Source organism: Taurulus bubalis, assembly GCF_910589615.1.
Source record: "Taurulus bubalis genome assembly, chromosome: 2".
Taxonomy (NCBI): Eukaryota; Metazoa; Chordata; class Actinopteri; order Perciformes; family Cottidae; genus Taurulus; species Taurulus bubalis.
The window spans coordinates 31,046,171-31,072,810 of NC_136590.1; the positions used below are offsets into that span (position 1 = coordinate 31,046,171).

General features: G+C 41.9%; 1 protein-coding gene across 1 annotated transcript in view; it reads right to left on the bottom strand.

Moving 5' to 3' along the window:
- Positions 1-26,640, bottom strand: part of LOC306751054 (ephrin type-B receptor 4a-like) — a gene marked incomplete at its 5' end in the record, with an annotated part of 30,387 nt that overhangs the window by 2,051 nt on the left and 1,696 nt on the right. The window contains 11 exons of the mRNA XM_079234568.1: positions 49-296; positions 726-839; positions 993-1,057; positions 2,244-2,343; positions 2,646-2,811; positions 3,779-3,903; positions 3,992-4,327; positions 6,084-6,236; positions 8,416-8,806; positions 10,292-10,573; positions 12,501-12,571. Of these exons, the coding sequence (XP_079090694.1) occupies positions 49-296; positions 726-839; positions 993-1,057; positions 2,244-2,343; positions 2,646-2,811; positions 3,779-3,903; positions 3,992-4,327; positions 6,084-6,236; positions 8,416-8,806; positions 10,292-10,573; positions 12,501-12,571 (2,051 nt within the window). The remainder of the gene's footprint in view (positions 1-48; positions 297-725; positions 840-992; positions 1,058-2,243; positions 2,344-2,645; positions 2,812-3,778; positions 3,904-3,991; positions 4,328-6,083; positions 6,237-8,415; positions 8,807-10,291; positions 10,574-12,500; positions 12,572-26,640) is intronic.

Below are 26,640 nucleotides of genomic sequence, written 5' to 3' on the forward strand. Positions count from 1 at the left end.
AACGACTGAAGCGGCGGTGTGTTTCAGTGCTTTGTGCGTCACACTCACCCGAAGAAACGAGTCCAGAGCTCCGTTCTCCATAAACTCTGTGAGGATCATAACTGGACAGCTGGCTGTGATGATGCCCTCCAGGTGGATGATGTTGGGGTGCTGGAACTGACCCATGATGGACGCTTCAGAAAGGAAGTCCCGCCTCTGCTTGTCAGTGTAGCCTCCTTTTAGTGTCTTAATGGCTACGTAGTTTTCTTTTTTCCCTGGGACCTTCAGCCGCCCACGACACACCTCCCCAAACTCTCCTGCAGCACACAGACGCACAAACACACATGTCTTGTTTAACTGGTGTTAACCACATTAGGAGGAGGACAGTTGTTTTCTGCAAACCTACAGCTCGCCTGAAACTAGCGGTGCACTTTAGTTTGAATAAGGGCTGGAAACATATAAATCAGTTTATTGCTTTATTAACATGCCAATATTGAATTTTGTCTGATAAAGAATAATAAAGACAATTGTTTTAAATGTCACAGAATCAATTTAGCTTAGTAAATTAAATATATTCCCCATGATGTCATGTTGAAAGATGAAAATCTGTTTGAATCGGCTTACAAAAACAAAACTGCCTGTGAGTCCACAGAGAGAGAGAGAAAGAGAGAGAGAGAGAGAGAGAGAGAGAGAGAGAGAGAGAGTCTGATTGTGAATAATGGGAAAAGCATAGAGCTGTGGCTTACCAGCACCGATAACCTCCTCGATCTTGACAAAGGAAACATCAATTTCCTTGGCAAATTCTCGCACAGCCTCATTAGGGTCCTCATAGGTGAAGGGGTCAATATAAACCTTGACCCCTGCAAAATTAAAACCAACAGAGTCGTGGGAAAGGAAAAGAAGAAATGTTAGAGTACTATGAGCAGCAATGATCACATTAAAAGAAAACTTCTTGACGTGAGCGCGGTGTAAATCACAGCTAAGGTTTATTGTGCATGTCCTTCATCCGTTACCTTGGCCAACAAGGTACTGGCTGTTTTTGTCGCTCAGCTCTGGATCCTTTACCCGGCTGTGTCTGCTGCAGGTAGAAAGAGATCGGGATAAATACAATACAGATTAGGGATGGCAGTGCAGTTATCTGAAGAATGAGAATTTGACATTCTTTTGGCAAGCATTCTTAGTGCTTTATCAGCCCAATGTTATGCAAATCCCAAGTCTAAAAAAGGAAAAATGAGCCAAAGAATATTCACACATTGTATGACTATTTTTATTTAATGTAAAAAAAAAATCTTGGATGATGGCAAGCATTACAAAATATGCTAATTGTTGTATCCCCTTAGGAAATATAATGCTATCTTGGCCCCATTCACTGAGCGGTCAGAGGTAAGATCAGCTACAGACCAAAACCCTCTCTTCCAAGAACACCGTCGTCATTTTGTTATTTTTTTAACACAAAATCTTGTTGATAAAACAATCCTCAGCCATCTCAAACACACAACACTCGATGCCTTGTGGTAACGGTGAAGGGACCGTTAAGGTTCTGCTCTTTGATACAAGCAGCTCCATTGTAACTCTGCTGGTGCAAACTCATCCCTGCAAGACTGTAACAGCCCTGTAGCTACTGGATCCCTGCCTTCCTCCATTTCTCTCCTGCTCCCACCTCATAAGCCTAAAATAGCAATAATGTGCACCACCCTCCGTTAGTGGCAGATCTGGGCCTCAGCCACTGGTTTGTGTGTGTAAGTGTGTACGTGTGTGTGTCACAAGGTCATAGCTATTGTTCTCCTGCCCTGTGGAAACAGGGTTGGGACGCCTGCATCCTGTCTCTCCCTGCCCTCTACCTCTACCGTCATCTCTCACACACACACACACACACACACACACACACACACACACACACACACACACACACACACTCCCTCTGATGGAATCCAACACTATTTACTCAAACAATGAACCTAAGAAAAATGTTCTAATGAGCACGATAACTTTTGGCAGTGTAAGCAAAAGACATCATGAGCATTGCTTTGTGTCTGAACTGCCTCACACAGACAAAAATGGTGTGGGTAACAGAGTGCAAATCCACTGTTGATAAGATATGATTCCTATAAACAAAAGAACAAAGTGGTGCAAAACTGTAAAATTGGGGTCACGGCTGTTATTGGTTTTCAATTCCCCCATATGCCCCGTTTCCTGTTATTCTGTCAGCTTCTTTTCCTTCAACATCTTTTTCTCTGCTTCTACACCCTTTCCCTCGTTCTCACCGTATGCAGAAGGCGGCCACTAAGACGAACGTGACAAGAAGCAGCATCCCCATAGCGATAAGGATGCCAGGTACTAAGAACTGGGTGGCAGAGTCGAGACCTGAGAGAGGGGACCGAACGACAGAGAGTTAGAGTAATGTAATGACAGAGATCACGGCAGGAGCTTTTTTTTAGGGAGGGTGGGGGTGAAAGCGAAAAGAAAGAACATGACGGGAATTTAGAATATTAAAGAGGCTCAATACAAGGACACCAACTGAATAGAAGGACACAGAAAGTACATTCATTCAACAAAAAATTGCTCAGGGACTGAAAAGAATCTGAAAAAGCTTCCCGATGGAAATGGGAAAAAAGATGTGTGAAAGAATAATGTGTGTGAATCTCCCTCTTCAAGAGCAAACTTACCGTCAGGCAGCGTGTGGAACATGGCTGCAGGACTGAAGCTGCCATAACCGGCCATGGTGCGCGCTCGAACCTGCACCTCGTACTGAGTGGCCCTGCGGAGGTCTGTCAGCACAGCCTGGTTTCTGTTACTCTCCGTGTAGTGGCACTGATCCTCGCTGCGTCGCTCCTACCGCATGAAAATAGAGTTAGTCGGACTGGAAGTGAGTGTAAAACAGGAATATGGGATATAACGAGGAAAAGATCCTAAAAAGCCATCATTGTTGAATGTTGATATGAAGTTCAGTAAAATTGGCTCAATCCAATTACAACACACGCAAACACAATTACACAAACTTAATCAGAAGCTGTTTAACCAATTATGTTACTATGATAGAAGGAAACATATGTTTAGAGATTGATATCGTTCACACAAAAGCGTCTTATGTCTCATTTGGTACGATGGTTTCTGTGAATCAGGTTTGTCTTGTGTGTTGTTGTCAGAGAAACCTCACCATAGTACACACCCATGTGTACTGTATACTGCCTCAACAGTTATCACATGCAACACTGAAACAAAGTCTGGTGCTGCGTTCACAAGATGAGCGACACAGCAACCGGCTACAAGTAATTTTAAATGGAAGCCGCCCTCCAACGATGCAGTGAAGCGTCAACTAATAATATGTTTTTGTCTCACCCTGTTCCGTTCCATATAAAATAAATGCCAGTTCCCAGTGCTGTTAAACAACATAACTACGTCAACGAGGGCTTGAGCAAAAACTTCAACGGGGGCCTCGCCGTCAATGAAGCCGCCTATGCTTGCCGTTTTGTTGCTCAAAGTGTGAACGTAGCTTAATTAACTCGCTTAAGCTGCTTTACTGCAATGTATCATTTCATTCATTTTCATCACTTACTGTCTAATATCTGAGGTATTTATTAGTATGTATATATATATATATATATATAGACAATCTGGTTTTCAGTTCACTTTGTACCGTGTGAGGAAATCCACATTAGCCACTGTGCTACCCTGTTAACATTTCTTTGCAAAGCATTGTGAGTTTTCTAATCCTGATCCTGAAAATAAAATCCTGAAAACTGAATAGTATGTGACCTTTAAGCCAGACACTTAAGAGATGTCTTCAGGGGGATCTCACCTTCTCACAGTAGCGGAGCTGATACTGCAGGATGGTGTAGTGTGGCTGAGCTGGGACTGACCAGTGCAGAGTCAGACTGCTCTCTGTGGAGTCACTCTTCCGAATCACAGACACCAATGAGGGCACTGCACAGATGGCAAAAGAATTAGAAATACCACATGACATGAAATTCAGATTTATTCGCTTCTACCTCTTCCCCTTGTCCTCTCTTACCATCGTGGCTCGTGGTGATGTTGACATTTTCACTGGCGGGGTCTTTGCCGCTAACCTGCGACACCCCGTTGAGTGTCTGGATTGTGAAAGCGTAGGTGGTCTGAGGCAGCAGACCCCACACTTCCACCCTGCGCCCCGGCAGGCCGTGCTGCGCGGGCCGGTAGCTAACGCTGTCTCCGCAGGAGAGGCACGGCCCCTTGGGTGACCTGCACACGGAGCACCCGATGGCGTAGCTCAGGTCCGTTCGGCCGCCGCTGTCCAGAGGTTCGTTCCACGCCAGACTGAGCGTGGTGTCGTTGATCTGGGTGACGACGCTGCGCGGAGCCGAGGGAGGTCCTACAGTCGCAAAAAACAAACAAAGTTAAACTGATTTGGAATTCTTTATATTGTGAATACTGGAAATCAACAGATTTGTCCTTCTAGATCAGGACAAGACACTTTACACAAGTTGACGTCTTCATACTTTCTTTACTGATTAAACAAACAAGATGCAACATGTTCATTAGTGAGCTTTGGATGTGCAGGTAGGTGGATTTGTTTTGATGTTTTGGACGTTTCCATGTTTCCCTTCTTTATCCTAAGCTAAGCTAACTCTCTGCTGGCTGCAGCTTCATTTTTACCACACAGACATTGAAGAGTAGTACTAATCTGAAGTAATAAAAATGTCAATCTATTTCTTTAAATGTACTTTTTCCTGGTCTGAACCCAGTCTTTTCTACTAAATAGACTCAGAAGTTATCCACCAAATATTTGTCACATTATTCGGTCAACAATGGCATCACATTTTAAAATGGATGCATCTATTAGCCCTGACGCATTATGATGTATAAAATGTCTCTATCAAATCAAATCTTAATCTCTTCTGTGTCATTTTACTGCTGCTTTACCTTTCCATGACCCACGCAGACCACTTGTCAATATTTTTCCCCGTATGCGCTGAAGACATTTTATTCCGTCTGCACATGCAGTCACGAAGCAGAATAATGCTCCTGCAGTGCCTTTGCGTCACAGCAGGAGCATATGTGTTGCAGAATTTAACTGGTGCAATTACGTTTGTCTAAAACTGGATGATAATGATCACCGTCTGAAAATTGTAAGAAGATAGCTATTGCCTCAAGCCAAGCGTAACTAAACAGTAATACCACTCAGCGACTGTCGATGAGTTTCTGTTCCTGCCAAGGAGACAGAGCTTTGTCACTGAGCCTGCAGCTAACTTAAGTGCTAATAGTGTTCTCACTGGAAACCCAAGTGGGGCAGCATCATAGACGATCTTGGGTGCGAATGAATTCTGAATTTAACATTTGGGAATGGGGATTTTTTTAGGAGGTGATACATTTCATGACTAAACAATAATAATTCAAATTATTAAAATCACCAGGGCTAGCACAGACATGCAAAACAGTTATTTTCAGGGGAAAAGGTCCGTGCGATTTAAGTTGGCACGTCTAGTTTGCAATTTTGCATACAAATTGAAAATATAAGTGATATGCAGAATTGCAGAGGCAATCCAGTACAATAACAGAATAAATAATAAGAACGGCCTAATTAAGTGATTAATAATTAAGATAAAGTCTTTGTAATTAAAGTTATCAGTAAGAATAAAATTGGATGTAAATTCTAGTTGGCATTGATATCACACCTGCAGAGAACAGGAACTGCCAACATCCCCACTGTGTTTCACATCCTCTTTATGGCCATTTCCAAAAGAGTGCACCTAATTACAAAAGCCCCTCCCATTCACACATCCAAGAATTAAAATTCCTGAATCTACATGGAGGTGTTACTTAAGACCATCAATGCCTCCTCCACTTTAGAGAGGACGCCCTGCCCCCAACCACCTGTCACAAAAGACATGCATCTCAAAGCCCAGCAGTGGTACAAAAGACATAAAGACTGATTAGAGGAGTTTGGCTAAATAACACCAAGGGGAAAGAGAAACAGCACCAGAAATGTAAAAAACTAAACAAAGTGAAGAAGAGCAGGGCAAAGTAGAGAAGAGAAAACAAATTAGTGGAGGCTTAGGCAGGTACTTAGGCACGAGCCCACATTAGCACGTGGACTCGTGCCTAAGTACGGTTTCCTCTATACTCACTAGTGCACGGGGTGTTGGGAGAGTCAGACTCTGCGCGTAAGTATCCAGCACGACACGCACACACCGGCGCTCCTCCGGTGGCGGCGTGGCTGAACCCTGGACAGCCTGTGCACTGTCCCTCTGAGGTCGGCTTGAACTGACCAACGGGACAAGCTGGGGAGGACAAAGGAGGGCAAATTATCATGACTTTTGGATTCAGGACCTGCACAACATTGCACCAAATCTCCACACCCACTGTGTCCCAGACAGACCTCGGTCAAACTCAATTTGCACAACACATTGCCGTTTGTTTTTCAGGGTACTTGGAAGCCAGATGGTTGCAGATTGACAGGCAGAATCATGTGACAAGGGCAATAAACTGAGGACAAACGCCGTAATGAAGCTGATACTAATAGTCAATTTAAAACCTGTCTGACATTGACATGCTGCTTATTATTGACTTTACCTGACCATATCAGAATAACGACACCAAACATGTGGCTTCACTTATTGAAAACCAAAAACAGCAGTGTGGCATTCAAGGTGTAAAGAAACTAGTCTGAACTAGTGCTGAAAGGATTAGTTGATCAATCAGTAGTTGACAGACAACTCGATAAAAAACTGCCTTTCTCAAATGTGAGGATTTACTGCATTTCTCAGTTTTATAGCACTGTAAATGTATCATTATCCACCATTTTATAGACTATGAGTTGCAGTCCCAGTCACTCTGAACTACTTCTCCTCTCGGCTTCACATGAACACTTCCCCTACACGTGAGTGCGTAATGATTGGTCACCTTGTAACGCCACAGTCAGTCACCAAAACCAGCATGTCTACAATAACTGTTCAGTGTGGCGGTAAAAATGCTGCGTGAGAGGAATAAAGCAATAAAAACATTGACACCGAGTGGAGCATTGTTAAAGGGTCAACACACTCACACGGATTCTTTCCGACTGACATTTTGCCTGCGAGAGTTTCCCACATGTGAAAACTGGATTGGTCTGTGGTGTTGATGCATGCCTTACCTGCTAAAGGTTGTAAATATACTTTACAAATATACTTCATAAGTCAAATGCAAGCGGCTGTCACAAGACAGAATTATCAAACTAACCTGGGAGCTTCTGAGTTTTTACGTCATAGAAGATAATATAATTGCTAACTTCTAATCTACTTGGGAATATTCAGAGCGTTGTCTTCTATCCTTTTGTGTTATATAACATTGGTGAAGCTACAGTATACCAGCACAACTCCTCCCATGTATCAGTATTTATAGCCTGCAAGAGCTTTACTTCAAAGATGTGTTTAAATATTCTAATCAAGTTCCTCTATAACACTCACTTGACAGCATTCAGAGGTTTTATGTTAAAGGATTGTGTTTGATCCGGAAAATATATGTGTTGAGCAAAAGTAATATAATGTTAAACGCAGACGTACATTTTATTTCCAGTGACTGGCCTATGAAGCAAATTAAAAGTTCAATCTTGCTATGAAAGCAATTTCCCTTTATGGTCTGATGAGTGTTTTTGCCTCACGGCTCTCTTAAGTGACAGAATGCTGGAAATGCCATCGCCACTTCACCGGAAGCAAAATGTCGGAAATGATTTTTTTGTTGTGAAAAAATGCATAATACCTCCCACAGAGATCAAACTGAATCCAACCTTCAACGATAAAATTCAATTTCTTGAGAAAATATAGCATTTTTTTCTCGTGTCTATGGGTTCGGTGCTCAACATTTATCTGTGTTGGTGTGATGCAGTGTGTGTGTGTGTGTGTGTGTGTGTGTGTGTGTGTGTGTGTGTGTGTGTGTGTGTGTGTGTGTGTGTGTGTGTGCGCGCGTGTTAATGCACGAGGCTTGTTAATTGGACTCATTAGACAGAGCTGCTGCACAGCTCCTGAGAGAATCATCCTGCTTCTTCCTTCTTTTTTTTGGCCTGCTTTGCTTTGATGTTCTCAAAGTGATATGATCTTTACCCCAAGCGCCTCCCCTCTCCCCCCCACCCTCATGTGCTCTCACTCTTGCTCCCCTCACCTCTCCAATCCCCGTGTGCTCCCTCTAACTTCGCTGAACAATGAGTTGTCGCAGCAGCAAGCCTTTGACCCTGCTCTTCCTGTCTGAGATAAGTGCTGCTCCACCTGACCTCTCTCTGTCCCCTCCGTGTTATAGCCGCTCCCCTGCCTCATTTACTTCCTCCGCCTCCCATTTCTCTGCTCCAGCGTTTCGATCCTGAGTGACCCTCCACCCCCCCCTCCCATCCCCTCATCTTACCATTGTTTTCTTGCCTGCTCTGCTGCCTGGGCAGGTGTAGGCCATAAACACACTTGTATATGTGGCCTAACCTTGCCTCCTTCTCACCTGTGCATATAGTGTGTCCTTCAGAGGTCTCAAATCCTGGTAGGCAGCCGCAGGAGGTCGTCGGCTGGCCCACCCACTGGCCATCCTCCCCACAGAAGAGCTTTGGCGACCGAGGTCGAGGCCCCTGCAGGGCCGCGTGCTCCACACACACACCCTGCGCCTCTTGCACCAGAGTGCGGGGCACTGTCTCGGCAAAAGAGGAAAGAGCACTGACCAGGGGGGGACACTTTTTGAAGAACACCCTGACGGACAGCAGGGCCATGCTGGCGCCCTGAGCCTGAAAAGCCAAGTAGAAGCCTCTCTTTGATAGCGGGCCGAATCTTAAGGTCTTCACATTGAATTTCCGCTCCCCACCCTTCCTCAGTAGAAAGTCTGCAGCCACTGTGTCCACCTAGAACAGGAAGAAAGAGAAAGGATCTTATGTAATGGCTTCCAACACACAGGGTTTTGTTTTAAAAAGGACCAGCTTGGCGGTTTTGCATGTTTTAGCCATTTGAGCCCATTTGCTAGACATCACATATGCTTTACATTATTGAACAAAGCATACCACTGAGATTTCAGATTTATCTCTATACCTTCCTGGCAGCCATTGCTTCCCATTTGTTACAGTACGCTTTGAACTTAAAACTTACAGGGCCTTGAAACCCGCATTGGGATAAATGTAAATAATCACAGTGAACATTTCATCACTTTTATTTTTCTGTCAAAGTTACATAATCAAGCGGTACTGAAGTCAAGGAGCAGTTGCTTTTATGAAAACCTCTATTTGTGTTCAAGGACATCACAACATGTGATGTTTGCTAATGAGATGCCAAGAAGCACTTTGCTCATAAGCTGTGTTCGGAAAAAACAAAAGCCAGAAGATGAACAATAAGAGAACGCCAGGTTGTGAAACAGATTGAAAGCACCAATGAGGAGAGTTTTCAAAACAGTACTCACATGTGAAGATTATATCACTTGGACAAAAAAATGTAAGTGATTAAATGCCGACTGTTATAAATACATTACTAGATAGATAAACGCTATTTGTCTCTGTTAACTGACGATTGTTAAGGAATGAAAAGGAGCAAAATACAGAGGCCAATTTTAAAAACTTAGGTATGCCTTTGTCTGCAGTTATTTACAGTACAAATATCATACATACATACATGGATTAAACCGCGGCCATAGGCTTTCGTTTTTTTTGTTCTTTTTACTTTTAAGCTTAACCAAAGAAACACTGACGATGTCATCCAAGCTATAATAATAAATAATTATTCATGAATAATTAATTCAAGTGATTAGTTGATTAATCAATAAGTCAACTGATGTATCTATCTAATTGATCTATCTAATTGATGATTAATACATTTTCAAGCAAAAATATCTATGTTTTTTAAATTTGCTCTTTTGCTTGACAAATAAAAGTATCAAATATAAAGTGTCACATAAGAGTCAATTCAATATTTTTGTTCTGGTTTTGGAGTGTTGGTCAGATAAAACAAGTTAATTAAAGCCATCGCTGTAGGATCTAAGACATATTGAATGACTTTCTTTCTAAACCCTTAATTGTTTAATAGAGAAAATAAACAGCATTATTCATTACAATTAATAGTTAGTTGGAGCCTTATAGTTAATTATGTTCTCAGATGTGAAAAAGTTCATCCAGAGCAAAATAAGACATTATAAAGGGCTCAGTGACACTAGCCATAGCAATTAAACTGATCTTCATATGTATTTATACGTAGAGTAACGCTCTAATGTATTAAAAAACAATAAAACATACAATTCTAACAACTACATAGAGAAAATCTGTCTTTTGATAAGAATGAATCCCATAACAATAAGCATTTGAGACTAACTGACATAAATCATCTGAGGGTGGACGTGGACGTACCTTGGTGTATGGGTTCTCCATCCAGGGCGGGTAAGAGGATGTGGCCTCGTTGGAGTCGGCCTGGTAATAGTACAGGTTGAAAGTCTCCTTGCAGCTGCGGTGGTGCGTGCTCCTGGAGGAACACTCCATCATGGTGAATCGCAGCTCCACGTACACCTGAGACGCTCCTCGTCGCTGGATGAAGCCGCTGCGCAGCCAATGGCTGGATGAGCTGTCAGTCTGACAGATCTGATAGATCCTCACGCTGTTGTTCTCCTCATCTAAACCGCTTACTTCCTCCCACTACGGAAAAAAAAGAGGAGAACAAAGAGTTGTCAAAGGTTGCAAGTTAAAATGACATCCGACCCAGAAAACCCGTGAACATTTTTTTATTCTCCTGGAGAGACTTTCACAAGGGTCTTTAAAAATAATTCATCACAATAAAAGCCCAATTCATCATAATAATGCTGCGACTCTTCGTTGGCCCTCTGCTGTACTGCACCTGTCAGTGGCCCGAGGGACAGATCTGGCCTGCTGTGGATTTAGATCCAGCCCAAATTTGACTCTGGGTTGGTAAATCATTCCTCCTGCTGAGCTGCAGCCCAGCAAGTGGGAATACAAGTCTCACTTGTCAAACAGAGCACACTGCTGCACACAGCATCCGAGACAGACACAGATTCCACCCTTCAAACACACTTTTAGACTAAAATACAAGGATACAGAGGGGGATATCACAGATATACGTATAAAGCGAAAACCCTCCACAGCAATCTACATTTGTTGGGGAGCCAAATGCAACCGAAAAAAGCTTTAATGTTTGACTTCTGAGTCAACAGCAAACATGTTCACCATCACTATGTTCCCAAGAGCGGGAAACAAGCTAGAAATTAACATACTCAGGGCAGAATTGAGCAGATTTGCTGAACTTCAGGCTCAGAAATTCAGTTATGTAAATATGTAAATCTTCAAAATCCATTTGCAGATGATGTGTTGAGTGAGGCAGAATACTGGTCTGAATGAATTACAGTGCAGCAGAGCCCTGAGAGCCAGGTTTGAATCACTAGGAGGGGAGACTTTCCCTTTTAATTCCCAAAAATAAATACTATGGACTTTGGCAGCATATGTTTCTGTGAACAAAATGTTTTCTGTGATGAAGATGTATGAAATATCCCACAGGGCTTGTCTAGATTTGACATAAATCATTTAAAGAAATTGTGTTTGAACACAAATCAGAGAGATGCGCAAATACACAGATTCATTACAAGAGTGATGTGGTCATATGTTCGACATTCCTCTCAGTACATTTGTTTCATGCAGAAACATTCAACCTGGTTGATCCTTTGTCATCGCTGTTCACACAAGATTTTAGTCTGTAATTGAAGATCAATTCACATCACTATTAGACCGCGAGATGATATTGATGATTTCATTTTATTGTTTTTTCACACTGGAGCTTTACTTTGGTCAGTCGTAAAAAAAAGTACAATGCAATAACTAACATTTAACAATGATGTTTACGTTTTTAAAGTTGAGCGTATCATAATCCTTTAATGTTAAAAATAAATAACCATATATTAACTGTTTTATATCTATAATTGTGATGCAGACAGCTCACGGCATCTCCTTGTCATTACTGACTAAATCGCTGTTTTATACTCTTTAGTGTTAGAAAACACAAAAACAATATTTTTGACAATGTGAAGCTTTTGATAAACGGCTTCAAATGATAATTGCTGTGCAAACTATTTAGAGACTGTCAGCCTGTTTTGCTTTGCATTTTAATCAAAAGCGTAGACACATTTGTTGAGTATTTGTCTGGTTTTAAAACCATCTCCTTGCAAGCGTCACTGAAACCATTTTCCTTCTTTAAAAAAACCCCAGCAAGTTGAGCAGTTTGGGTCACTGACGCTGTTGGCAAAATATACCCGAACAACCACTCCTCGGATGATCAAATTACAAATATGTCTTTTTCTGGCAGCGGTATTCAAAATTGTGGGCAGCCAGTAACTTCAACTTCCAAGGTTGACGGGATATATCAAAGCATCTGCTTTCAATGTACTTTGAATCCCACATTCACTCTGGCGTTTCCTTTATTCTGTCAGTTACCTGCCATATAAGGAGGTCTTTTAAAGCCAAAGAAACAAAGGAACAGCTGGAAGCCAAAAATCCCCAGTCCCCACAAAGTCTGTGTTAGTAATACAGATAACATAGTGGAGCTGGGGTTACATACCGCGGGTTTGGCATGCGAGAAGATGGTCCATTTGAGATCAGAAGTCTCCGTCTTCGTGTTCATCAGGACCTCTGTGAAGGAATAAACATAAAATAATGCATGACTCACAGCAGGAAATGTAGAAATGACACGTCTAGGACTAATTTACATTCAGAGAAACACACAGGTGACTTTAAAATCAAAGAGTAAACATATTTATAGTCCCACGTTCCCTTCCAAGTATCCGCTATGGCTTACAGTGGGATTACGGGAGAAGATGGAGTTTCACCAGTCAATTACATCTACAGAAACATTCCCACTGCCCTAAAATTGTGTTTCTTCTCCTGTTTGTTTTTATTCCCCCCACGTCCCTTGTGTTCCCGGCTGCACACCATGCCTGTGGTCACACTAAACCTGCTGCAAAGAGTCCAGAGAGAGTCGGGACAAGTAGTTGGAACAGGAGAACTGACTTAGATACACACTCCCAGACATCCGAATGTAAAGATTAAAGCCCTTCCAGTCACGATCTGTGATTACAATAGAATTGATTTTTTTCTCTAATCTTTTGAGGGGCAGGCTGCCAGCTCACAAACAATTGGAGCAGTTCCGCTATGATTCAGTATCACAATAAAATCCCGGGGCCTGAACTGCATGCAACTTGGTACAGAGTTAGCTCCGGGTGAAGGGGCTTCCTTTCATGTGAGGGCATCTTTCTCCCCCAGCTGTCTCGGCAGATTGTCTCTGCTGAATTGTGACTAGTATTGACACTGATGGGATGAGGTTTCTGTCACAGACCGGTTTTTAGAGCCCGACGTGTTCCCCAAAGAAGCTCATCTCAAGGGTGAGGCCGTTTGGTTTTACCAATAAACAGGATTTAATGCGGCTCTCCTGTTTGCCACGATCAAGGCGAGCACTTGCATGAAAATGGATGATGGAGGAAATGGGGGTTTCAGTGTGAGCTTATCATTGTATTTGGGCAAAGAAATCATTAGTTGCAAGTAGAGAACAATACCTACATCTAACATACTTTGTCAGCACATCTCCCAAAGTTTGATGCCTGCCAGTGTCAGTGTGAGAAAATATGCTGCCAGATTCATGGAAAAAAACATCCTTCCTAGTTACTATCTCTCTGTTCAATAACTGATTACAGTCAGTTTCCTGTGGAAGACTGTATACAGGAGAAAAGGATGTTTGGAAAAGCTTTTTACAGAGAAAGACCTGAAAGCAGTCAGGGACTCCTTGTGCTTTATGAATATATTCGAGCACCAACAACGCTTGTAGTATTTTATAAAAAAATAACTGCAATGCCTACAGTTACTAATCTCTATGATCCTGTGTAAAGTCACATTCACTTAGCAACCCACATCCCAACGAAATACGCATGAAGGCAAAACAAAAACCCGGAGATAAAGCAGAGTCTGACTGGCGCTTCCCACTGAGACAAATGTTCCAGCTGACGCCATTGTTTCACACTGTAATGACGGTTAAAGATCAGATACTGCGGACTAGCTCGGCCTATTCAGGATGGACTGTTGAGACGGTCTCTGTAGTCCTTCCACACTTAAAACTGAATGTAAAGGGATGTGTGGATAGTCTGGGAAATCAGTTGGCGGTTCCACTCTGCTTCATGGAGGTGATAACCTTTTAAAATTAAATTATCCTATATCCCAGAGTTTGAAGTTACAATTTTTATGAAGATATACTGCTCCACTGCTTTTCTGACTTTAAATTAAAGCACATGTTAAACTGCAACACATGAACATTTTAATACAAAATGATCAACGGTGAAAGAATAGGAAAACATCTCGTGTCACCTATAAATATCCGACTCCTAATATCCTTGTTTTTTCATAATGATTTCAATGATCACTCGATCACGCCCACTGCTGCTCACATCGTAGCTCCTGCTAATTTAATACATTTCCTCTCACACACACACACACACACACACACACACACACACACACACACACACACACACACACACACACACACACACACACACACTCAGAATTCATCACCTCCTCGTCCCCACTCTCACTGCCGTATGGCCAAATTATCCAAATCTTTCTTATAGCATTGAAAGCGTCATTTTCTCATTCCCATCACCTGGCTGACCAGCACATGACATAATCATCATGGTAAATGTGACTTTAATACATTATTTATTACCATTTTCTCTTTTACAGTCTACTCATTTCACTCTCTCTATGCAAACTCCTCGTAAAGAAACACATACATGCCTCTCTCCCTCTGACCCTTTAAAACCACAGCAGCCCATCGGCTTTATAACAACAATCTGAGGCGATAAAGAGGAAGAAAGAAAAGAGGAGAGAGGTGGGTGAGGAGGATAATTGAATGACAAAGTTCAGGCTTGGGCTTTCCACGCATTTCGTCTACCTTGAGTTCACTCCAGCATAATTTAAAAACACACATTCATAACACTCAGGCTGCCCCGCCTCCACCTATCGTGTCCACCTGTGCTTCATATGCTGATTATTTTGTCTTCTGAAGGAATGGAAAAGGAACTCCACCACCTCTCTGGCATGATAATCACTGTTTATCACTGCTCTATCATTAGGCTTTATGAGACAGGATGTGCGAGCGTGAGTGTTTCGATGAGATGGTGAGTGTTTCTATTATGTGCATGCACGGACCTGCCTTTCACTGAAGTAGACTCAGACTTGAGCTCTGTTAGAGGAAGCTGGCGTTTCCCCGACATTCTTACAGCAGCGGTGGCCACCCACAGCCGGAAAATTGCCCAGAGTGTTAGAGAAATGTAAGAACAATGAAGATTCGTCATCCGGCCATATTTAACACCCAAAACAAACAATTGTACAGTAATTACAGTATAATCGTCCACATTAGGAGAGAGAAGAAGTCTAAACTGATACTGGTGCCGGCAAGAAGACTTAAACTGAGCCTTGGAATGACATTTATGGAAACGTTTACAAATATATATATTGATAGACATCATAGGACTTTTTATTCCAGCTAGAAACACAGAGACAGGTTTAAATGAGGTGTGTTGATTGTGTGGAGAATTAGCATGGTATCCTTTTTATTCTAATAATCAAACTGTATCAGAAAAACACAGACATGGGGAAGGTATTGCGTTTTCTGCATGAAAGGCAGACAACAATAGAGGGTGTTTTCTTTTGAAATGTAAAACCTGACCCTGTATTTTTTTTTACAAAAGGGTAAATATTACACCTTCATTTTCTATAGGGTCGTCTTCAGCTCAAATTCGAGAACATGACCCATTTGCATTGAATCCGTTGTTCACCTCTGTGTTAATTTCTCTCCCTGCGTGCGCACCCTTTCCCCTCCTATTTTACACTTTCCAGCGTGGCTCTGGAGTGTGATAGGGAAATTATAGGCCTATGAACATTTGCCCTGCTTCGGCTACAATTAGACCTCATTTTAATTAAAGAAACAGAGTGCCAATTACCCTCATACACCAAGAGAAATGGAGACAGAGGGGAAGAACGGAGATAATAAAAAAATGGGAATGTGAGAGGGGAAGAGATGTGAAAAGAATTTACAGTCGACAAAAACTAGATGCGCTTGTCAGTGTGTTTTACCACTACTACAGCTGTGTTCACTAAACTACTTTCCCTCAGTGTCATCTTTCATCTCAATCTCAGCTGACATGAAGCCATGACAGGCTGCTAAACACTTGGGATCATTATAATGGATTTCTGTATGCTGTAGTTTCCTTTTTCGTCACATCTTCCCAACAACGAAGCCATCACTTAATTGTTTAAACATATAAACAAAATAAAAAATAAAAATACAGTGCGTTTTCTTTTTCTTCATAAAATAATTGAACTAATACAAGACAAAAAGGTTAAATAGATCACAAATTGCTGAACAAAGGAATCTTATCTACTTGCATGACGTTCGTTTGGTGGTTTGGGACTTGAAGCGGCTCCCCTCCATGCTCCATATGCATATTTCTTGATAGTAGAGTTACTGTCCTCCAGGTATAACTCAAAACCTCATGTGTTTCGGGTGGAAACTGCTACCACATGTTTGAAAATATCCAAAGCCTGAAATCAGACCTGCTTATGGGATGTTCTGGTGCCTCGGGCAATTTAATACTTTGCATGTTTCATATTTAAATGAAAGGAATAGTTTAACATGTTGGAGAATGCGCTTATTTCGCTTCACTGCCAAAAGTTGGATGAGGATACCACTCTCATGTCTGTGCCGTTAGCTTATAGTGCTGACAGACTGGAAACAGCTTGTCTGGGTTTGTACCAGCCTTTCTGCTAAGCTAAGCTAACTGGTTGTAGCTTCATAATCATCACAAAGACATGAGAGTACTTTTCTTTAACTTGGCAGGAAGCCTGAAAAGAGTATTTCCCAATATGTTTAATGATTCCTTGAAAACAATCCCCCATTTCGCTAATTTTTACTCCATTAGCAGATGTGAGGCCAATATTCATACATGATTAACAGGTAAAGCTAATGAGGTTGTCTCCATTAACATTAGCTTGATGGATTACAGCTGCTACGAGAAAAGTCAGTTAAGTTTGTTTTGTTCGTCGGAGTATTCAAATTATTCCTTCGCAGGAGATTATCACTTTCGATATATAATTGGAGCGATTGTCCTCCAGGTATTATTGAGCACGTTGCAAAAAATATCGTTGGTTAATCATTAAAAATGAAAATTGTTAACGTCCGTAGAACTCGGGTTATCTACCACAATGCAAACGGTAAAAAACGATTTCCCTTGACAGGCGTTACAGCGTTGTTTATGTGAGTGTAGGTCAGTGTGTGCACGTGAACATAACAATGTATGCGCTCTGTGTGTGTGTGAGCTCTGTTTGTGCGTATTTGACAAGAGTTGTGTCTACTGAGCTCAGACCTCGGCTTCCTGTAGTTCCCCCTTCCTGTCTCCTGGTCTGGTTGGAGGGGGGTGACAACGACCGCCAACAAGCACATCACTCACTTTAACCCCTCGTCTACTGTTTGACAAAAACCTCCCCCGACACGTGCAGATGAGCTCAGCTACTGTAAGTGTGTGTCATGGAGTAGTGAGGGAGGGGGGGGGGACAAAGAGAAAGTGTGAATGTTTGACACGTTGTTCTTTCTTGTCTTTAGGGACACATATCAATACGTGTTGTGGTTGGTCTCTGTCCCATGACAGCATGCGTTCTGAGTTCTGCAGCTAATAATAAATTCACGTTAACGCGGAAGCTCTTTTGATATCTAGTCATTTGTCCGGCGAGCGAATGTTCTCATCCCCGGGAAAATCCCCTTTTCTGATTGTAGTTCAACGTTAAACATGAATACAACTATGTATCATAAGGAAAAGGATTTCACGAAAAGTTTCTCTCTGGTGTTGGAACACAAAACAAATTGGAAAGTGGAGGGGAAAGCTGTTGCATTATTCAAGGCGCACAAGTTCAAAGTGAATATTTACTTTAATCACAGTGGTATAAAACGTTTCGACCCTCATAAAATGGGAGGTAGAGGTTAAGAGGATATGAGACACCAACTTGGTTCTGAGGCTTTTTATATCGCTGCCTACGAGTAATGAGTCTTGACCCACAGTGTCAACTGCAGAACACCACTTGAGCATCATGGACTCAAACAGTCTTCCTCCCTCAGACAAACAAAATCCACATAGCTGTGAGGCCAAAGATACTCCCATAGAGACTCCCAAACAGACTACCAGATGAAAAATGAACATTATCTACAGAGAGGTGACCGTTTATGACCGTTTGACAATATATTACAGTGTTTTTTTAGAAAGTGTTTTCTGACACGTACGCAACAGGAACTCACTAATATTGGCAAGAAGAAGTGAAAGCAATATATTTTTTACATTTGATTCAACAACAAGGAAGGAAAATAGAAACAGACTTCTTTTTTTTCTGGCTAAATTGTTAAAACATTCGCAACTCACTTGACACATTTAAGAACTCGGGGCTTTAAACACATAATGGCACTTTCTCTCAAACAGTGTGATTGATTAAATTGCTTAGCTTTACAGCATATTTCAGCTACTTTGTAATATTGATCTGTAGCCACTGAGTGAATCCACCTCCTGCTACTTCCAATTATGGGCACCACTCTCTGAAACCTCTTCAAAAATAACCCAACTCTGTGAAAAACTGAAAGCCTTCTTGAGAACATTGTTGCAGGCTACACCAACTCCCTGGTGGCTTTCTGATACAGAATCCGATAGCACGAGGAATGAATTACAAAGGAAAAGTTTAAAAGACTTTTTATCAACTCAGTATATTTTGGGAGGGGGGTACTACACTTTTTAAGACCTCTGAATCTTCCACAAACCATGACGTCTTTAAATAATGAATACTGTAAGGTAAAAAGAGTTAAAACTAAAAAAGTCAAAAAACCCAAGGCTATTACGTTAACTATCATGCATGACAAAAAAACATCTGAGAGTCTTGTACCAGGTGAAGTTTAGCGTTTGTGCTTTTCAGTTGATCTACTAATCATTGCACATCTATCCATGAAATTCTCCTCTCCCATGAGTTTCCTTCCTCTCCTATTGTTTACACTAATTGTCTCTCTTCCCTCTTCATCCATTATTTCTTCACCTTAAATTCCCTTTCTCAGATGACAATGATATGAAATCCACATGCTCCTGAACTAAACTCTGTCAACTAAAAGCCTAAAGTATAAAACTAACTAGATATACAAAGATATTTCAGTTTCCCCACAACGTCTGCTTGTATCTAGTTTAATTTCCTACACTAAATCTCACCTGCTGCTGCTGCTGAGGAGGAAAGCTCTTTGAAATGTGGGTCACACATGTATTGATTAGTGCCGCCAGACACATGTATATTTATCTTTATGTACATCGTAACTCTGCTGCTGGAGTCTGACTGAATTAAGGGAATATACCGTAATTCTAAAATATAATTTGATTTAATTAAAACATATCTGGCCTTTGCAGACATGGGGAGACGAGGAATGCCTTTTTTTTATGAGCATATCGTTCCTTTTAATCTTTCAAACTTGTGCGGTAATTGCCTCTGAGCTTTAAAAAAAAAAGTGTATAGTTTCTTTTCATAGACCTTGATTCTAAAAACTTGAAAGGCAAGTGCTGCATAACACATTTGAGCACTTCAGTCTTTTAAAAAGACAAGTTTTGTGATGACGCTCTTTAGAGGCATGCTTGCTTTGGTGAAAGGTTTTACTTCGTTAGATGCTGTCAAAGGCTACAGTCTGTGGTACTGCAGAGTAGAAGAGAAAATGAGCTAAACAGAGACTCAAAGCCATACTCATCTACATAGAAAGGATGTTTAGATTGGGAAATGGTACTTGTTCAGTAATAGAAATTAAAGATCATCCATCATCCTGGGAGGAAAAGAACGCACAACTAAAATGGAAAGCTGCCAAGACCCTCGTGAACCAACTTTAAGTGTGACAAATGTATGCATACATTCCCCTGCTGTGCCAATAGGCTGTATATAAAGAAGTGGACGTAGTCAATGTTACGTTATCAATAGGTTTGGTCTTTTTGGTCGTCATCATTTTGTTTTTTTGCAACTAGAAGTGACACAAGAGAGGTGCAAGTACAACAAACAACACTGAATAAGACATTTTTAGGCCACCAAAAAGGTTACGATTAACTTGTATTAACAGAAAACACACTGAAGGGGTTAAAGTTGTTGTAGACGAGCAGACAACGTAGAGTTAGCGACCTGTCAATCACAAGGTAACCCTACCCTAAAGCATATCCTGCTTTATCATTTGTTTTACTCTAAATGGGACCATAAGTTATAATGCTGTATTGAAGCACACTTGAAATTGGAGATTGAGACCATAAACTGTTTACTGAAGTTATAAATTAAGTGAGGTCATTTTCTCTTAGACTTCTATTGACTTCTTTTTGCAACCAGAGAAAGAATGCAAGTTTAAAGGCACTTCCACGTTGGCTTCACTTTTGTGCCTGGGAGCGATCACAAACCCTCAGTCTGTAGTCAGATCTGCCCTCAAACCAACGAGCCACAAGTTGTACTCTCCTTTATAGAAGGCTTGAAGGCAGCGGAGCATCTGTGCTGAGCTGTGTCATCACAGCTGAAGCGCCATGAGAAAGTGCAAGTTATGTGCTTGTTTTCAAACACTTCCTCGGTCGTCTTGTCTTCTCCGGTCCACGGGGAGGCCTAAGGTCAGGGTCAGTCATAGACTGGCACCCCTGCAGAGCGGACACTTCGGAGACATGCAGTGCTAAAATCTGGGATGATCTTCCTCACCAGCAGGAGACTTTGCCACCTCCAATGATTGGACCAGATAGTTTGCCAGTTACAACCAGTACAGATGAATTATTAGCATGTGTTGATCTTATGTCATTTAATCATGAACGGAAAAGACTGGGAAACATTCCAAAATGTTGTAATGTGTGTTCACTCACAGGGCTGGAATGATATATAATCCTATAGAGTTGCAGCAGCAAAATGAACTCCCATTCGTGAGAGCGAAAAAAGCATGGAAATATGAGCTTGAAATATGAACTAATATATGACAGGTGGTGACCTATCTTATTTCAAATATGTCTTGATGAAAAACCACATTGCTCTATCTACCGCTGTGATGCATCTAACGAACTCTCAATGAGCCCCAAAAATGTCTACTGCTGTTCTTTTAACACAGTGCTATCAAAGCCTTTACTAAAGCAGAATCTACAATTAATTTTAGGGGGGGGGGGGATCATCTTAAAGAAGAAAATGCCACACACACGCACGCACACACACACGCACGCACACACATGCACGCACACACACACACACACACACACACACACACACACACACACACACACACACACACACACACACACACACACACACACACACTTTCAGTGACTAATCTGCAGTGGGAGGTGGACAGCTTGAAGCTAACATTGTAGACTCCAGCTAAATAAACCATCTAAGGATTGACACATCTATGTAGAGATACAAGATAAACAGACTCTCTGCGAGAATCTTCTCTTGTATCTTGACACATCCCAATTTTTTTCCATATCCAAACATCAACAGACACACTGGGTTAATTCTCTTCATCTGTCTATGCATTGCTCCTCTAAGCCTGTGATTGGATGTTTGTGTGGCGGTGACCGATAGATCTAAAATAAAAAAGATGGATGGATCTTTCTGCCATTTGTTAAAGTACAAAGAGCATACTTTTCCTTCATCGGCCAAATCATCATGGCCACATCATGAACTCAGTAGTTTAAAAAAACAACTGAATTTGACAACCGACAGCATCTGAAGAATGGTCTGAGTTTAATAATACAATGACTCTTCTTCAAATGAACGGACAGAGTTGAGCTGAGAAAGCAATCAGTTATCATTGAAGCAAAAGGGTGATGCGAAACAACATGAGGGAAAGAACATTTTTGTGTGCAGCAATCCTTGAAAATAAGATGCCAAAGCTGCCAAAAAAAGGTGTTTAATGCTTCTTTAACTGAACTGACCCACTCCTATTTGGAGCATGACTCCCTCTAAAAGCTCTTAGCGTTGTGCAGGCTGTAGGAGGGCAGCTAGCGTACAGGAATGTGTCTGTTATGCCGCTGGTTCAGTGCGGTATATGAAAGCAGGCCCTGGGAGACATGCTGAAGCCGTGTGCATGCATGAAGGCGGAAGCAAAATATGCACGCGGGTCTCCAGGTTGATGTTGAACCAAGTGAATTCCATTTTAACTTAAAACGGGCATATCCAGCACCAGATGTAGGTCAACCTTTGACGCAGTGAGAAAAATATCCCAGACTCATATTGAATCAAGCCTATTGATGGTGCATGCTTTAAGCTGAGTAATCTTGACATCAAGGTTGCTTCATTTTTTTAAATCAATTCTTGCACACCACTCCCCCTTCAAGATTTCATTCTACTTTTGAATGTAACGACAAAAACACCACAAGGCACCAGACAACAAGGTGGAAATGGCCTCACAATATATTTTTTTTGCGACACAATGCTCAGTGGGCCCCTCACAGCTGTGATTAGTGTGTAAGATAAATGAGAAAGATGGACCTGAGATAAATAGCTTCTCCTTCTCAGTATAATTAAAGGCCTTTTTAATCCCTTTGTCATAATCACATATTCATCCCATCACATATATCTCACATATCTGGCCTCAGGTGTGCGTGATTACAGAATGCAAATAGGCAATATACATACTTTGCTCATTATGCAGCATACAGAGTGCAGTCTCTCTCTCTCTCTCTCTCTCTCTCTCTCTCTCTCTCTCTCTCTCTCTCTCTCTCTCTCTCTCTCTCTCTCTCTCTCTCTCTCTCTCTCTCTCTCTCTCTCTCTCTCTCTCTCTCTCTCTCTCTCTCTCTCTCTCGTCTCCCCGTCTCTCCTTGACTCACTTCAAAGAGAACCCCCATCCCTCTAAAAGTGCCATTCTCCTTGGTGCTTATGGCTGATAGGCTGTGGCCTCATTCCCTCTCTGCTGCAGCCTGTCCCCATTGTGTCCCACTCTCAGAGAGAAGCGTGTGGGTGGAGGACAGACTGGCTCTCCAAAGAGAATGCCTGACATGGATGTATGGGCTGGGAGAGTATCCTCTCGCCGAGCTAAAATATCATCCACCTGCAATTCCCGGCTGCCATATGCATCCTTCACAGCCAGAAAGGGGGGGAAAGGGTGAGAGAGAGAGAGACACGGACTGAGAGTACTTGTGGCACTCGGGTGCCTGTTTAACTCTTGAGGAAGCTAATCATCGGATTGAGGTGCTGAGGATGATGGGCTACAGGCTTTCAGAGAGGGGGGAGGTTGCTTTAAATGCAAATCCCTTTCTTATAAAAATCGGTTCCGTTTAAAAGGATTTCTGGGAAACCATCCACATTTCCACGGCAGGGGAGACAGTCAGCAAGAGAAAACAGCATAGCACCAGTCAAACATCAAGGAGACAGAAGACGTGGAGAGAGTAGCAAAAGAAAAGGCTACATGTCTGTGAAAGAAGGGATTGAGGCTCAAGTAAGGCCTCTTAGATAAAAAACATCCTTTCTGCATTTGAGACTCTTAGTGAGTTTTAGTTTAGTCTGAGAAGCATTGTGCTATTCATCATGCTAGTTATTTCACGGAGGAGATAGAATAAACAGATTGTGTGGGAGACGGGAGAATATTTCAGTGGGTTGATGTCAATCTTTTCTTCCACTGAAAGCGATCCATCAGCAGATTACATAAATATGAGCATTGGATGTTTTCATTCCATTTAAAGACGCCTGTCACGTGTTATTTGGCTGACTGGATATATATATAAGCAACTGGTGAGTGTTGCAGTATTTGTTTAAAGCTAGATAGAGATGTGCAGTGGCTTCCCTCGCCGCTTCCATCCAACCACGACCAATCAACAGCATCGCACAATATTAACAGAGGTGCTTGTGGGGAAATTCTGAGCATCTTCGTCAACCCACTCACATAGAGCGTTGAAATATATCCGCTTCTCTCTTTTTTTAACCGCATACAATATGAATGGATGCATCATTTTTAATTTACAGTATGTTTTAAATCATGTAACTCTAATGGAAATGAGAATGTATTACTCTAGTTGTCTCATTACTCCCACTTGGCCCCTGGTGCATCTACTTGTAGCTGTGTGAGCTCATTGTTCAGGATGGAGGCAGCACGTGTCAATTCAAGCGCAGAACAAAAGACGTTAATGTCAACTCCTTTGTTTAGGGTTGCTTTGGTTTGGGGGAGTGCGATATGTAACGAACCACTGCTGTGTGTAAAGTTTGCGGGAGACAGGATGACACTACAGCCCTGTTTCCATCAACAGAGGCAAAAAAAAGAAGTGCTGATGATATTTTTTACCCCAACAACAAGTCGGGCTTCTGCTTAACAAATCACACTGGCAGCTGCACTCTCTTGTTGCATTATATAAAAAGATGATTTGTAAATGGAAGGAGGTAACAGCTGCAGTAACATACCATGCTGCAGAAGCAGGGAAGATGGATTTACAACGCTGTTAAAATGGTAAGCACTATAAGTACAAGCCTCCCAGACAAAAATAATCAATTTTGCTAAAGAGACATTGCCTTTACTTGATGTTCAGCAGTCAATCACACATCAACTTCCGAATCTGAAATGTTTCTCCGCCACAGCGGATCTACAGTCAAGTTGCGTGAACTCGAGTAACACGATCCTCACGGCGGATTTTTCAATCCACCTGATTTTATGTACAATTTTAATTTGCACATCAAAAACCCGAGCAGACGTGAAAGACTTTTTGTTGTTGTTGTAATATCACAAAAAGGATTTTACGCTCAACTGAGGTGGTAAAAAAAAAGGGCAATGGAAACACTTAAGAGATTACTCATGACGAACAGGAAGCATGTGACATGTGTGTCACTGAGGCTTCCACTACACTGAAGTAACGCAAAACGTCAGCAGACGAAAACATCCATTCAGTGTGGAGCAATCAGGAGACTGTAACCTTCCTCAAATTAATAGATGAAAGAAACATAAAAGCCACATTTCCATCACATTTTCCACTTCCTTTTTGTTTGTTTGTGCTTCAATGGTGCTCTTTTAACCTCGTCATCTCGTTGCGTCATCTTCTGAGACTATTAATGGCAACCTACGTGAGAATTTACAGCTGTTTTTCTTGACGCAAACATTATCATAACAGTTGTGGCTAGAAACTTCCCAGACATTCTGTTGAAATTTGCACTACATTTGGACGCAAATGTGTCTATTGATAATAAGAGTGGCTGCCTGCAAAGCTGTGACACTTCAGATGATCACACAGGTAATTCAGTAGCACGAGCTCTCAAAAATGGCTTTAAGCCACGGAAATTAAAAAGGACAGAATAGAATATGCCATCCACCAGAGTGGAAAATTGTCCTCCCAGTTTAGATGAGTGCCGACAAGTTTGCATCACTTTCTAAAATTATGTTTAATATCATTAAAGCTCTGGACCTGAGCAGGTGGAGAAGACTGCAGTGCTTTTGTCACTGGCTGCATCTTGCCATCGGTAAGAGAGAGAATGTGTGCAAGGAATAACGAGGGGCAGGGAGAAAAACAAAATGGGTACTTTACAGGTTGAGCTTGTGTGTGGGAGGATAAGGAACATTTAGAGCTTACATTCATAATGTCAAATATTCTTGAAAATTGCAGTAGGGCTACATTTGTGAGAATAAATAATTCTGGATATAAAAAAGCTTATACCTTTTCAGTTTAAGGTTCATACATTTTCTTTACATGACACATTATACATTTCAAAAGCGAGGCACTGCTAAAACAGTGTTTGCTTTTTCAGTGTGTGTGTGTGTGTGTGTGTGTGTGTGTGTGTGTGTGTGTGTGTGTGTGTGTGTGTGACACTGTGTGTGCATCCTCATTACTAATTTCCACCCAAAGCTTGTTATTAATTTGGAGCCAAAGTAATTATCTGATCAAGAGGTCTGTGCTTTAATCTTCACAGAGACAGAAGGAAGAAAGATCCACGCGCTGAACGAGCAAGTGGTGTGTGTAAGTGAGTCATTTATCCTTTCGTTGGAAAAGGAGGAGAGATTTGGCAGCTGTGAGCTTCTGCTACCCTCCCACCAGTTCACTACAGAACCCCCTACTAGATGGAGAACAAGGGGGAGAATGATCCAAGAGTGTGCTGGCAGAGGAGCGGGCCATTACCCAAGACATGGAAACCAGACATCTTGTTCACACTTGGTAAGACACAGATGTTCTGGAGTCGGACGGCGAACCGCTACAAGCCCTCAGCTCCCGTCTACATGTCTGCCCTCCACATTGAGCCTGAGCTGCACCTGTTTGGAACCAGCATCTCACAACAGCAGCACAGAGCCAAGTCGACTATTTCTGATTTACTCAAGGAACATGTTTGATAATTCTGCCACCAAAAAACCTGCGGGGCATCTCTTCCCTTGTATGGATCAGAGGTTAAGCATCTCCTATGTCCCAGAGAACAAAATCTCCACGTTGAGTCAAAGAGGTGTAGTCCCAGCTGTGGAAGAAACTACGGCTCCTCTAATGGCCTGATCTCTGGCTCCCAGAAAACTCTGAGAAAATGTTTAATGTCTGGGAAAATCCCAAACTTCTCGCCTGAAATACAAAGTCAACAAGGCTTTTTTTCCCCCCACAAGGGCTCGGACTCTCAGCTGCGGTCATTTTTCCTTTAATGCTGCTAATCTAAGCTTTAAAACACCCTTCAGGAGACCGTGG